Below are 14,154 nucleotides of genomic sequence, written 5' to 3'. Positions count from 1 at the left end.
AGATAAAAATGCATTGACCCAAGATTTTTTTTCAGTCCTGATGCATTTTAAGCCTTTGATGGGAATTCTTAGGATATTTTTACACAAACAAGGATGATAACTTTAAAAAGTCATAATAGCCTTATAGAGAATGTAACTATTTTGTTAGCAAAAAAATTACAAAACCTTAACGTGATTTTCAGCAGTCGTAGGGGGGCAACACTTGTAGAATTGACAACGTTTTTATTTGCCCCACAAATATCATTTTAGATTTATTTCGCTTGTTGTCTAAATCGTATTCCTGCTTTAAACAAATGTGACTATAACTGACATATTAATGACTTATTGTTGTAGGAATGTTTTCACAGTAATTTATGGAAGACGAAGAAAGTCGCTCAAAAAAATTATATCGACATAAAAATGAGGGATGAGAAGAGGAGGAGTGGGAAAGAAAACTCTTAAAAAAGAGATGGATAATCCCTAATTTTTATGACGTCACATTGAGCGACTTTCTTCGTCTTCTAATTTATGTCGATATTCACCAAACAGTATGGATGGTCTAAAAGTCTTATTTCTCAACTACTCTATTTTTATTATATAGCAAACTATCTTTATATATTCGGACACTAATTACAGAAAAGATTTGCAAGTACAAATTTTTATAATTTGTGATATATTTGTAATGAATTAGAATTGAAAAAGGAATGATTTGGTCCAATAGAAGTAAAGTTTTTTGAAATGTTAAGCCAAACACAAGTGCATTAATAGATATAGAGTATTTTAGAGAGAGAGAGAGAGAGAGAGAGAGAGAAAACTAAAGAACAAGAATAAGAAAGAAAAATTTCGTTAGGTCAAGTAGTGAAAGAAAGAAAAGAGAGAAGATGATTTAAAGAAAGTGATAGACAGACAGACCTACCTTACCAACTTTTTGAATAGAGTTGCTGCGCTTATTACATGTTCTAAATGTTACGCTGTACGAATGTTCAGTTAAATTAGTAGACCTATTTCTTTTAATTAATCTTTTAATAAACAATAATAGTTATTTATCACATCGTATCATAAAATATAGAAAGCTTTCCGCAGATGTTAAAATAAAAAATTATAAGATTAAAACCAGTACATAGCCCAGGGGGGAAAATGACTGGGCAAACAAAATTGCTATTAATTTTATGATTTTTTAAATAATCGTGAAAAGTTTTCTGTCATACGATGCTTTACATGATTTTTCAGAATGGCTCTGAACTGGTTCTAATCAAGCGGATGTTAATCGGTTTCGAAGCAATGATGGAAAAATTATTTTTGATTTAATTAGAAAACTTAAAAATCATTGCAAATAATTATTTCCCTTTTTTACCATCCTTTCATGTTTAACATTGGGCGGAAAAATTTAATTTTATTGCTTTAGAACCAATTAAAGCATAATTATGATATGCTAATAACTATTTATTAAGTTTCGCAACTTTTTGTTGTCAGTTTTTGTTGTTGTTGATACACGAGGACTTATATTTTATAAAGTAGTAAAGTTTTTTTGTCTGAAGATTTAGATTTCAATAACTATAGATTTGATTGAGTTCTTCCCTTAAGGAAAGCTTCACATAGGTCCTGGGAAGTTTTTTTTTAGACTTAAGCCGTGGGAAGGTTTTGGGCTACTTTTTTGCTCCTTTGAGACCAGAGTCCTTAGATGCTAGGGACGCTATATGTGAGTGTCTCAATAGAGTATGTAACAATAATTTTAGGCTTAAGTGTAATTATTTTTGAATTACATTTATCCAAATTCTAATTTAATTTGAGGTGTCAAAACTCAGAGGACTAGCTAGGGTTTAGGTTACCGCAAAGAAAAATGCACATGTCTGTCTATAAAAGTATAAAAGAACACAATTCTCTAAATTGATCGTGTAACCACTTTAGTTTACTTTTTGGGTGGTTCCAACCTTGCGTAAGAATTTATGTCCTTTTTATATCCCATCTGCTTTTTGAAAGAGAAACCTTTTTTATAATTAGGGTTTGAATGTCAGAATTGTCCTATCGATTCAAAACTTGGCAAGGTGATTCCTGTAAAAACTAGTAGTATTTCAATTTAAACAAGTTGATTTATTTAAACCTTAAAGAATCAATTTTATAAATTAAATAATTATCTGATTCATCTGATTTTTGGAATAATGATTCCTAGGATATTTTGGTGCTATTTTATGAACGACATCTCATCAAGGAAGTCTTAGAATGTCAGTACGTTCTGTAATTAAGTAATTTTGGGATATATTTACACGAATTTGTTTTATATGGACTTCTAGATATTGTTGAATATTTTGAATATGCTGTTACTTTATGTATATCAGTAAGTTAGTTTGTCTGTCTGATTTGTTGAGCTTTGCTTTGATGAATTGTCCCCATCCATGCTTTTTATATAGTTTAGCTACCTAATAAATTAGTTTGTCTGTAACATCATATCCTATACTATATCCTATCATATAAAGTAGTAAGGTTTTTTGTCTGTAGCTTAAGATTTCGATAACTTCTGAACAGATTGGGTTCTCCATTTCAGGGAAGATTCACATAGTTCTTTGGGTTGTTCTAGACTATTAATCTCTCTATTGAATCTTTAATCAAATAGAAAAGTGTTTTTTACAATTATAATATTCATATTAAATCAGAGTATATATTTGTAAACATATTTATCCTTGTTTTTTTTCTATCTGATATTCTTATTTACTTTTAATACCTAAAGAGAGAAAATTTCTAAAAATACATAATTACACATATCAGGAAGGGAGGTGCATTTAATAAAAAAAAACTTTTTTTTGAATTTGAGGAAAATTAGGAAAAATGTTAAAAGTTGGTTAGGCTAGGTTAGGTTATACTTGGTAATGTGTACCAACACAGGGTTAGGGAACCAGGCAGGGGTTAGCCATGGGTAGAAAAACCCCTTCTTTGAAAGAAGGGGGGAGGGGTACCGATTTATTTATTGCCCATTGTCCCATCCCTGTGTCCGTGAATATTTTTGTTTAATTTATACAGATAAAGAGTGAGTGACCGCTAAGATAACATTACAAAAATAATGGATGTAGAATATACGTGGATATTGTGACAGGGGAAAACTGAAGTCAATTTAGCTTGCTAAATAGAACTCATTCATTGGTCATCTCGTTGATCCAATAGAATGGGAAGTTGGAATCGTTATTTTAGCCTACTGTGTGTTTCACTTTATTAGAGAACATAAAAACTGTTGTAAGATCCATTTAATAATAAATCCATTACAAAAATGTATTGAAATGCTAAAACTTGAAATTATAATAATTAATCAGGGGCGGGTTCAAATCTTTTTAAAAATCAATTTAGTCTAAAACAAAAACTAAATAAACAAGGGTAAAGCATTTTCTAAAAAGCTCAGATCCTAGAAATAAATCCATTTTTCAAAAATGCTAAGAAACATAAAAGATTGACGGAAAAAATCAGGGGCGTCCAAGCTTTTTGATTTTTTTTTTTTTGGGGGGGGGGTTAATATTTTTTAAGGTGGGGTAATCACCCCTTTACCTCCACCCCATTGGGCGTCCTTGGACAAAGTTGTTAAAAAGTAGATGAGAGGAATCTACATAATAAATATTGTCATTTTCCATTAAAGCGGCAAAGAAAAAAATCCTTATGCAGACAGACTGACGGACCAACGACTTAATACACTGTTAAGAAATATTTCTGAAATGTAGGTAAAAACATAAAAATAATTGAAATTCTTTACCTACTTGCAGGGGCGTCCAAGCTTTTTTTTTGGGGGGGTGGTAATTTTTTAAAGGGGGGTAATTCGTTTTTTGGGGGGTAAAATGGCGCCCCCCCAAAAAAAAAATTTTTACTCTGGGGGTAAAATTTGCTTGGTGGGGGGGGGGGGGTAATTAACCCCCCTGAAATCTGTTGGCAGGGGTAAATTTTGTTTAACCCCCCAAAAATTTACCCCCGGGGTAAAATTTTAGGAGGGGGGGGTAATTAAAATTTTATTGAATATTTAGTATTAAAAATGCGCGCGAAGCGCGCAAAAATCTTTTTTGGTAGAGATTTTTTTATACTTGGAATCATATATTATGTATATCTGATGAGAAGGGATACTTACTTTATATTTTTATACCAACTGCTGCTTTGTAGTATTTAAATACCGATAATATATCTTTTTTAAAATTCAGATAAAAATGATTTATTTCTGAGTACGAAATTATAGTGTAAAGTTAAAAAAAGCTTGGTCAGAACATAAACAATTTTCATATATAAAGTTAACGAGCCGTACTTGACCACTCTCTTGTAGCTTTGTATAGTTAGGTATATAAGGAGATTTCTCGTAGCCCAAGGCGAATTTATTCTTATTTTTGGAGACAATAAGCAACTAAAGAAAAACTGTGTACATCTTTTGTTGGTCTAATTATTTTAGAAACAATTAAGAATAATTTTAAATTTTTTTAACTATCAGTTTTGATTGGCGAAGGATTGTCAGTAAAACTTCAGAAATTGGATTGGGCAATTCAAGAAACTAGATGAATCACCTCTATCTAATTTTGCGTATTCATGCTTTTACAGAAGGGGATGTATGTAGGTGTCAAACAAACCTTGAAATTGACGTTAGGAAGGCCTGCATTGGGGGGATTGTTTACGCCACCCCACCCTCCTACTTTAAGTGTCTAAACCTTTCTAAAATTCGCCAATATTTTTGTTTTAACGAGAAATTTACTTATATACCTAACTATGTGTAGTAGCTACTCTGTAATCAAGAATGACTGTAGGAAAACAAAATATTGCAGGACGCACCAAGACCTGTCCCTCACCCTCATTCGACGCCAGAAGCCTAAAAAATGGTGAGTCTTTTATATTTGTTTTATGGGTTGCTCGACCACCCTGTAAGTTAATCTACATTTTGTAAGCAAAAGTAACTCTATATTCCGATAAACGTCCTCTATTCTAATATTATAATATTCAAAGAAAATTATTTAAAATATTAATACTAACCTTAAGACTTCCAAATGTCCGTATGTCCGTTCATTACGCTATTGTATAATTATGATTATGGATATATCTAAACTTTGCTTCTACTGGCTGTCCTATGTAATATGCATCTGGAATATTTTTGCAGAATCCTCATTCCAAATTAGCGGCTTTGCTCAAAGCATCTAGCAGCTCTATATTAGATAGAGTAAGAAAAGAAGGAAAATAGCTAAAACCATCCAGGAACCTTTAAGAAGCTTCCATAAAAAGAAAAACTCAATTTGTTCAGTAGTTACTGAAATCTTAAGATTCAGACAAAAAACTTTATATAATATGTAGTACAAGCAAAAATATTTTGGGCTCTGGCTTCTTATGGTATATACTATCTCAAATGAAATTAAGAAGCTCCACTCCTTAAAATTGACAATAAAAATCTTGTCATCTGTAAATTGAAAGAAATAATACAATATTAAAACTATGAATGATGTTGTAAAATTGTTAAATTCGCCATATTCAAATAAATAAAACATTATTAAATTCTGATCAGTGCCCGCACTCCTCTCTCCATGCATTATAAAGTTTTTAACGCAAAGGAAAAAAAATACCATATGATCACAGTGCGATCTTTTGCCAAAAATCGGGACATTAAGAGTAGACTAAAGTAAACTTCCATAAATAGGCTTGTATTTGAAGAAATGATGCATTTTTTTTGCTTTAGCCAGGAAATAACTTAAATTTTGCCTCTGTTAACTTCTAATGTGTATTTTGTAAGTACATCTTGCTGTTTTAGAGGAGCGAAACTACCCTTTTTTTAAATCTTTAAACCTTCATAACTTTAGTAAGGATAGGAATATTTTAACAAAATCAACGTCTATGTATGTGAATATTTCTTCAATTTGTAAACAAGAATATAGCGTCAGGTGCACCCAGTTCGAGTCCCAGCATTTTTAGGTAGGTCCAGTATAAGTAAAATAGGACACTTATAAGGCATATTTTCAAATATTTTTTTTTCAGATATAAACAATAGTAACATAATTTCTTAAAATTTACACTATAATTAATTATCCCACCCCTTCCACCTACCATAAAAAAATTGCAAGGAGCTCCATAGTAAATTTTAATTAGGAAAGCTTAGAAAAAAAACTTTAATGACTTTAAAATAGTTAAAAAGAGAATAATTACGAATACAGATAAAAAATTAATTAGATTAATTATGCCTTGCTTATAAAGATTAATTAAAATATGTGTAAGGAAGTCATCCATAAAAAACTTATGACAAAAAGACAAAAATTTTAGTAGATATATAATATGGCAATAAGGATTTTATTTGCATGGTTCACAATTTTTAAATAGAAAAGGGGAGAAATAAAGTACTGAGAATTTGTTTTTTTTATCCAAAAATGTATTATAGTTTATATTTTATCTATTTAATTCTTCTTAATTATTTCCCTATTATTAACTTTTGACATCAATTTAATGTCAATTTAAGTTGAGCATTACTAAAACATACAAATAATTATGAATTGTTGATTTCAGAAATAACTTGCCCTTCACTAAGTCCCATAATATTTTTACGACAATGTTCCTAATGACTTTTAACTAAATCTAAGATTATGTTTTTTTTTTCTATGAAAAACAAATAAAGTGGTAAAAATTTAGCTTCTCAGCCGTGTTAAAAAAACTAATGTACTAACATTTGGGAGGTGCTGGAGAGAATTAAATTTAAATTAAAGGGCGGTGCGTCCATTCATTATTATCAGTCCATCCGTAATGTAGTAGGGGTCATGAGTAGGTTTCTGTGTCCAAGAGCTATGGTGCGCACATTCATTATTATCAGTCCATCCGTAATGTAGTAGGGGTCATGAGTAGGTTACTCTGAGCTAGATCTATGATATGGTGCGTCCATTCATTATTATCAGTCCATCCGTAATGTAGTAGGGGTAATGAGTAGGTTCCTGTGTGCTAGAGCTATGGTGCACACATTCATTATTATCAGTACATCCGTAATGTAGTAGGGGTCATGAGTAGGTTCCTGTGTGCTAGAGCTATGGTGCGCACACTCATTATTATCAGTACATCCGTAATGTAGTAGGGGTCATGAGAAGGTTCCTGTGTGCTAGAGCTATGGTGCACACATTTATTATTATCAGTCCATCCGTAATGTAGTAGGGGTCATGAGTAGGTTCCTGTGTGCTAGAGCTATGGTGCGCACATTCATTATTATAAGTCCATCCGTAATGTAGTAGGGGTCATGAGTAGGTTCCTGTGTGCTAGAGCTATGGTGCGCACATTCATTATTATAAGTCCATCCGTAATGTAGTAGGGGTCATGAGTAGGTTCCTGTGTGCTAGAGCTATGGTGCACACATTTATTATTATCAGTCCATCCGTAATGTAGTAGGGGTCGTGTGTAGGTTCCTGTGTGCTAGAGCTATGGTGCGCACATTCATTATTATCAGTCTATCCGTAATGTAGTAGGGGTCATGAGTAGATTACTCTGAGCTAGAGCTATGGTGTGCACATTCATTATTATCAGTCCATCCGTAATGTAGTAGGGGTCATGAGTAGGTTCCTGTGTGCTAAGCTATGGTGCACACATACATTATTATCAGTCCATCCGTAATGTAGTAGGGGTCATGAGTAGATTACTCTGAGCTAGAGCTATGGTGTGCACATTCATTATTATCAGTCCATCCGTAATTCAGTAGAGGTCATGATTAGGTTGCTATGCGCTAGAGAAGTTATTGTTAGTAGCGGAGCTACTCTATAATTCACATTGTCTTTTTGCCTGTTAGCTTGTCTGTACTTAATTGGATTATGTTAAGAAAAAATGAATTCTCGGGCTCTGTTTAAAACATATGATTGTTTTAAAAATTGGGATAGGGGTAATAAAATAAAAAGGGGGTTATTAATCAACCCCCCACCCCCATCTCAAGTAACCCAAGGCCTCTGAGGGCGAAGAAAATGTCTTGACTAACTTACAAAGAACATGATAATATTCTAATTAACTCCTTTATTTTAATAAAATAACTACTTTTTTACCTGTGGGCTAAATATTAAAAGTATATGCACAAACAGACACACAAACATAAAATAATTTAAATGAGCTAAAATCTCCAAAAAATATTTCACTGTCTACTACAGTATGTTTTGTCTATGATACATAGATTAATAAATCTTTGTGACAAGACTTGCACAAATTAAGAGGAAAAATTTGTTAACTTAAACAATTATACTTCACTTAGATAAATGGACATTTTAACAAAGATGACACAATCCAAAAGAGAAAAGCTCATCAAATTTTTCTGATAAACTAACAGTAACAGATTGGATTATTGTTTTAAAAATGATTAAGTTGTTTAAACAAAAATACATGTAATAGTTTATTAAATTGGACATGATAATACTAAATTACATTTTTGTTTTTAAAATTGTGTCTAATAGTCCTCTAAATCACCATCCTTACGGACGGACACATACTGAATGTATTAATACTTTGCTTATAACAAGAACAATTTTCTTCAAAGTGACATGCTAAAGATTTTAAAAGAATTTTAAAAATGTTTAGCTAGACGTTTTTAAAAGTTTTTACAAGGGGTATGCCTTAGCATATAAAAAGTCACAGTCTCGTATCTTAACTTTTAAAACTAATACACAATAGTCTTGCAATTAACCTATTCAGTCTAAAGAATTTTCATGCGACGAACAGACTTTACAATTTAAAGAATAACTACGCTTAAAAAAATGAGGGGGGAAATTCATGAATTTTCTTTTATTTATAATTGTTTTAAAAAGATTTAGCTTGTCAAATGTCAAGATTTCACTAAATAAATAACATTTAAGTAAACAAGGACAATTTAAATTGAGAAATAGGGAAGAATTTTATTATTTTCTTTTAAACAAAATAGTGGCTTCTCCCCTCTCATCTAAGGAATCTGTATATTCAAAGAGGGAGGAAAATGGCTTAAATCATTCCAAAACTTTAATTTATAATCAAAAAACCTAAAACTATCCTGGGAGATATGTAAAGCTTTTTTTTTAAAGCGAAGCTTTTCTATAATTAGGGTCGGTCCGTCCGTCCGTACGTCCGTCCGAGATAGTTAGCTTTCATTCGATAATTTAAGCACTTTAGAATTGTCCTATCGATTTCAAACTTTGCATGGTGATTTCTGTAGTAGTTAGGTACGATTTAGAAAGCGTAGCAACTCTATAATCATTACCAAAATGTCCGTACGTCCATTTTAAACATATTGATTTTTTTACTTTTTTTTAAATAGCTTTTTTCGTTAATTTAGGCATGTTAGAATTGTCCTATTGATTTCAAATTTTGCATGGTAATTCCTGAAATAGTTAGGTACGATTTAGAAAGCGTAGCAACTTTATAATCATTACCAGAATGTCCGTACGTCCATTTTAAACATGTTGATTTTTCTACTTTTTTAACAACAAATTTTTATACGATCTAATTATCCGTTTGATCTGATATTTGGTATATTGATTCCTGGGACAACAAAGAACAATATTTTAAGCGAAGCAACTCTATAATCAAGCCCTAAAGATGTAAGTATGTCCATAAACATTATCCTGTATCAAGCAGTTTTTCAACAAATTTACTTACAATTTTGCTTCGAATCTTATCATTTATATTATTATTATTCAGTTCTGACACTATACAAGTATTAATGTCCGTTTGTCCTACCGTTTCAGTGCTTCGCTTTTATGGATGTTGTCATCCTTGTTAAATCGGAGAACTCCATAGATTTAACAGTTAGTGATATCTTAACAGAAAAAAAGTTATATTTTTACAGGACATCTGTAGAGCTTTTTTAGCATCCGTTTTCGATATCTTTTGTTACAAACGACAACTGTAAATGATCAACAAATTTTCCCCCCTTTATTTTTGTCAGAGATCTTATTCCTTTAAAAAAGTAAAAAAGTCTTCAAATTAATTATAGGTGACAAAATTAACTTTTAATGTGGCTAAAAAGTTGTTTGTTTTATTCTTTTATAGGTCGTTAGACCTTTTTTATCGTTGTTTTCAGGTTTAACAATTTTTCTAGAGGTGAAACATTTCTATAATTATCATGAAAAAGGATAATTATTCCCAAAAGATTTTTTGGGTTAATTAGCTAAAAATAAAAAGTGTAAGCCACTCTTTAACTTTTATTTAATGTTTGCTTTCTTAGATTGATTTCTTGTTTTCAAATAGAGACAGCTATCAAGCGATTTTAATCTGCATATTGAGATTGTGTTTATTTGTGTTTTTTTTTTAACTCAAATTATTATCAGGCATTCTATAATAGATAAGACAATGGACGATAATTAAAATACATTCCTAATGGAAATCATCATGGTAATCATCAAAATAAACCCTTAAGTAGATGAAAATTATTGGTGGAAAAGTTTGGACACTGTCCCCCTAAAAAACAAATTTATTAAAATCGCTAAATACGTAAAAGGCTAAAATTTAGTATTGAAAGTTATGATAAGAAAACTGTAGTATTTAGTTCACCTATTTTTATAATTCTGGTAAAAGGTGTGCGTTCCATTCCGCAGATCCCCCCCCCCCCAAAAAAAAGTGTTTCATATTCATTAAAAGTCACATTAGTAAATATCTAAAAGAGTGTATTTAATCGGGAATCCTAAGGGATAAGACAATGTTAAGGTACTTAACCAACTAATAAAACTTCATTAAAGTCCCAAAGTTGTTCAGCCAATGAATAAGAAAATTTTATTATAAAACTTTGGAGACTAGTTTAATGAATAGGCCAATGTCACCTCTCTTCCTGGTATTTAATAGTGAGAGTAAAGCAACGTGAAGGGGACATCTTGTGCTGTTATTATAATACGTTGTAATGGCGATTTAATAATGTTATACACACGCGGAAGTGGATTCCCACCAAAAAAAACTCCGCCCTAATTTAGCTAAGACGTGAAGGTAGATTTGAATTGCAAAAACTATTTTCAGACAAGGATGTTAATGTTAGTTCAGGAAGTTTTAAATTAAAATATTAAGACAGTAATCTAACCTTAAACCTTTATCTAGCTTAGAATTTAGACTAAAGCTATCTTCTAAAATTTTTTTTTTTTTGGGGGGGGGTGGGGTTGGATTAAGTGTCGAACTATTATATTCTAAAATACAATATTATGTAAAATCATACCCAATATCAACGTAAAACTCCCAGGATAACCCATCAAATAGTAGTCCATCAAATTGCTTGCAATTAATAAAGCAATGCAAAGAAAAGCTTCAACCCTTGAAAGCTAATCTTGTGCTAGATAATAAATTTGAAGACTTTATTATTGTAGCTTAACTTTGACCTAAGTCTGTCTTTTTTATTTTTTTTTATTTAATCTTTTTAAAAGCGAAGCTTTTCTATAATTAGGGTCGGTCCGTCCGTCCATCCGTACGTCCGTCCGTCCGTCCGTCCGTACGTCCGTCCGAGATAGATAGCTTTTATTCGTTAATTTAGGCATGTTAGAATTGTCCTATCGATTTCAAACTTTGCATGATGATTCCTGTAGTAGTTGGATACGATTTAGAAAGCGTAGCAACTCTATAATCATTACCAGAATGTCCGTACGTCCATTTTAAACATGTTGATTTTTCTACTTTTTTAACAACAAATTTTCAAGTGTTATAATTATCCGTTTGATCTGATTTTTGGTATATTGATTCCTGGGACAACAAAGAACAATATTATAAGCGAAGCATCTCTATAATCAAGTCCAAAAATGTAAGTATGTCCATAAACATTATCATGCTTCAAGCAGTTTTTCAACTAATTTATTTACAATTTTGCTTCGACTCTTAAACTTTAAAATTCTGATTATTCAGTTCAGATACTATACAAGTGTTAATGTCCGTTTGTCCTACCGTTTCAGTGCTTCGCTTTTATGGATGTTGTCATCCTTGTTAAATAGTGTAACTACTCTATAATTAATGTCTGTCTGCCAGTATGTTATTATATTCGCTCTCGTATTGCCTTTCCCACACTCATTTATTGAATTAGTTAAAAGACTTTAGATATTACATCCTACATGTGTGTTACATTTTACTATTCTTTTTATTTATTTAGGTCTCTAGGTTGAAAGTCAACAGAACGTAGTTTAGAATAGCAAAATTTACTTACTAATAAATCAAGAGACAAAAATTTAGTTTAGCATCAGCGCATTTCATTTGTAAAAAGTATCAACTTTGAAGTTTTCTTGCTCAAAACAATTTTGCCTAAATAGACAAATTTCAGCTTGTTACGTTTTTACTTTAAAAAAAGCTTTTGTTCTTAGATAAGAACAAAATGGCAGAAACTGATTTGAAATGTAGACGCATTTAAGCAGCAAAGCTATTCTATAAATCCTAATCTATGAGCATCTATTCAAAGAATTAATTGGTCCGTTGGTTTGTCTGTTTGAAAAACATGCTTTTATCAGCTTCTATTAAGGCTTGGTATGTCTCTAATGTTCTTTAAAAGAATAACTAAAATTAATGAGCTTCGCTTCTTATAGATGTAATCAACCTTTAATGTATATTTGTATAAATGTATAGGGAAATTTGGCTGTTTATTACACTTGTCCCCAAAGTTTTTAAAAGTACCATTTTTTATTCGTACTTTAGAGCCTTTTATTGAATTTTAATTGGTTGGTTCATTAAGTTGAGTGTCCAAACGTTTCAATTATTGGGGCATTTTTGTGTATCATCATTGGGGTGAATATGAATTTATCGGAAATTTTTCTTATCCCTTTTGATCCCTGATTTGAATGCCTAATTGTGCGTGTGACTGAAGTGCAATTACTAATTAATCCAATTAACACACAATATTTTCAAAATCAAATAAAAGGATAATTGCATTATTGCAAAACAATAAATTTATCCATATGAGCATGGCTTTATAATTTTCTGGGTTCTTAAGGGATAAGACAATGGGTGAAAATTTTATATACTTCTCCAATGATGATAAACAAAATTATACGTCATTCATTAAGACAATTATTGTGTATATACAATATACATATAGACTATGTAAGTCATAGAAAAGTTACGTTGAAAATGTACTTTAACCTGAACCTGAATAAAGCTTCTATATAAAAGAAAAATATATTAAGGGGATGGGGGTTATCAGTGCTCAACAGACACTTTGTGTGAAAGCACTAGCAAGTTTCCATGCACACTAAAGACTTCTTGTCAAAGGTCATACAATCAAAGAGTTTTGAAGGATGTTACTTATATTTAGTTCCAAGACTTTTAATGATGAATTTCATCACATAGCAGATAATTAAAACTTAATCAATTTTCTAATTTTGATTAGGTGAATAATTAAATCATATAAATTGTTTTTCAGTATTTTTTCCCCTTTTTTCTGTACATAACAAAATGCATTTACAAAGTCAATACTAACATGACTTCAAATATAAATTTCCTAAACATGCAAAGTTATGGATACGCGTAACCTATTTAAATAAAACTATTACTATTTATATAAGTTATTATAAAGTTTTGGTTCGTCCGTCCATAAGCTTTACAAAGTCTCTCAAAAAGTCAGCCATGTGACGTCATAAAAATGAGGGATTATCCATCTCTTTTTAGGGCTTTTCTTACCCACTTCTTCTTTCATCCCTCATTTTTATGACGTCAAATGGGTGATTTTTTTAGACACTTTGATTACAAAATAATTGTTCATTGATCTAAAACTTTTTATTTTTCAGCAAAATGTACTAAAATTATCCAACTGAATTATCGGAAACACAATAAAAATGTTTACCTCCGGCCATATACATCCAACACCCCCCCTCTCTTAGGGCATCGGTTTTTATTTTGACATCTTGTACAAAACTTACTAATTTGTCTTCCTTTTATATACAACATTGCAAGCATGCATATTTGCATTTATTTCCTTGAGTTCCTAGAAAAAATGTTATGCAAATGATGTAATTTTCATAAAGTAAACTTTAAACAAATAATAATGTACAAGGGGATTTGTTCAATGTTCAAACCACAGTGGATGTATCGAGTCATTTAGAGATTTCTAACAAGTAAAAAATGTTTTTTTATAGTTTATGCCGACTAACTCGAATAGTATGAATTACAAGTCCTATTTGTTGACTATATGGGATTAAATAAAATTAGTCAAAAGCATCAAATTTGAGATAACTATTTTTTTAATTTCGTCGAACAGATTAATATTTGCTGGATTAGAACCAGTTCTAAGCCATACTTAAA

At 31.1% G+C, this 14,154-nt stretch overlaps 1 protein-coding gene across 1 annotated transcript in view; it reads left to right on the top strand.

Annotated features, from left to right (window-relative positions):
• The window catches only part of LOC145329008 (uncharacterized), a 112,358-nt gene that overhangs the window by 33,145 nt on the left and 65,059 nt on the right, over positions 1 to 14,154 (top strand). Inside the window, exon 6 of the mRNA XM_080173005.1 lies at positions 4,758 to 4,811. Within this exon, the coding sequence (XP_080029131.1) occupies positions 4,758 to 4,811 (54 nt within the window). The remainder of the gene's footprint in view (positions 1 to 4,757; positions 4,812 to 14,154) is intronic.

Source organism: Acartia tonsa, chromosome 9 (genome assembly GCF_053477335.1).
Source record: "Acartia tonsa isolate MP-2025a chromosome 9, ASM5347733v1, whole genome shotgun sequence".
Taxonomy (NCBI): Eukaryota; Metazoa; Arthropoda; class Copepoda; order Calanoida; family Acartiidae; genus Acartia; species Acartia tonsa.
This window is presented reverse-complemented; position numbering and strand designations above follow the sequence as displayed.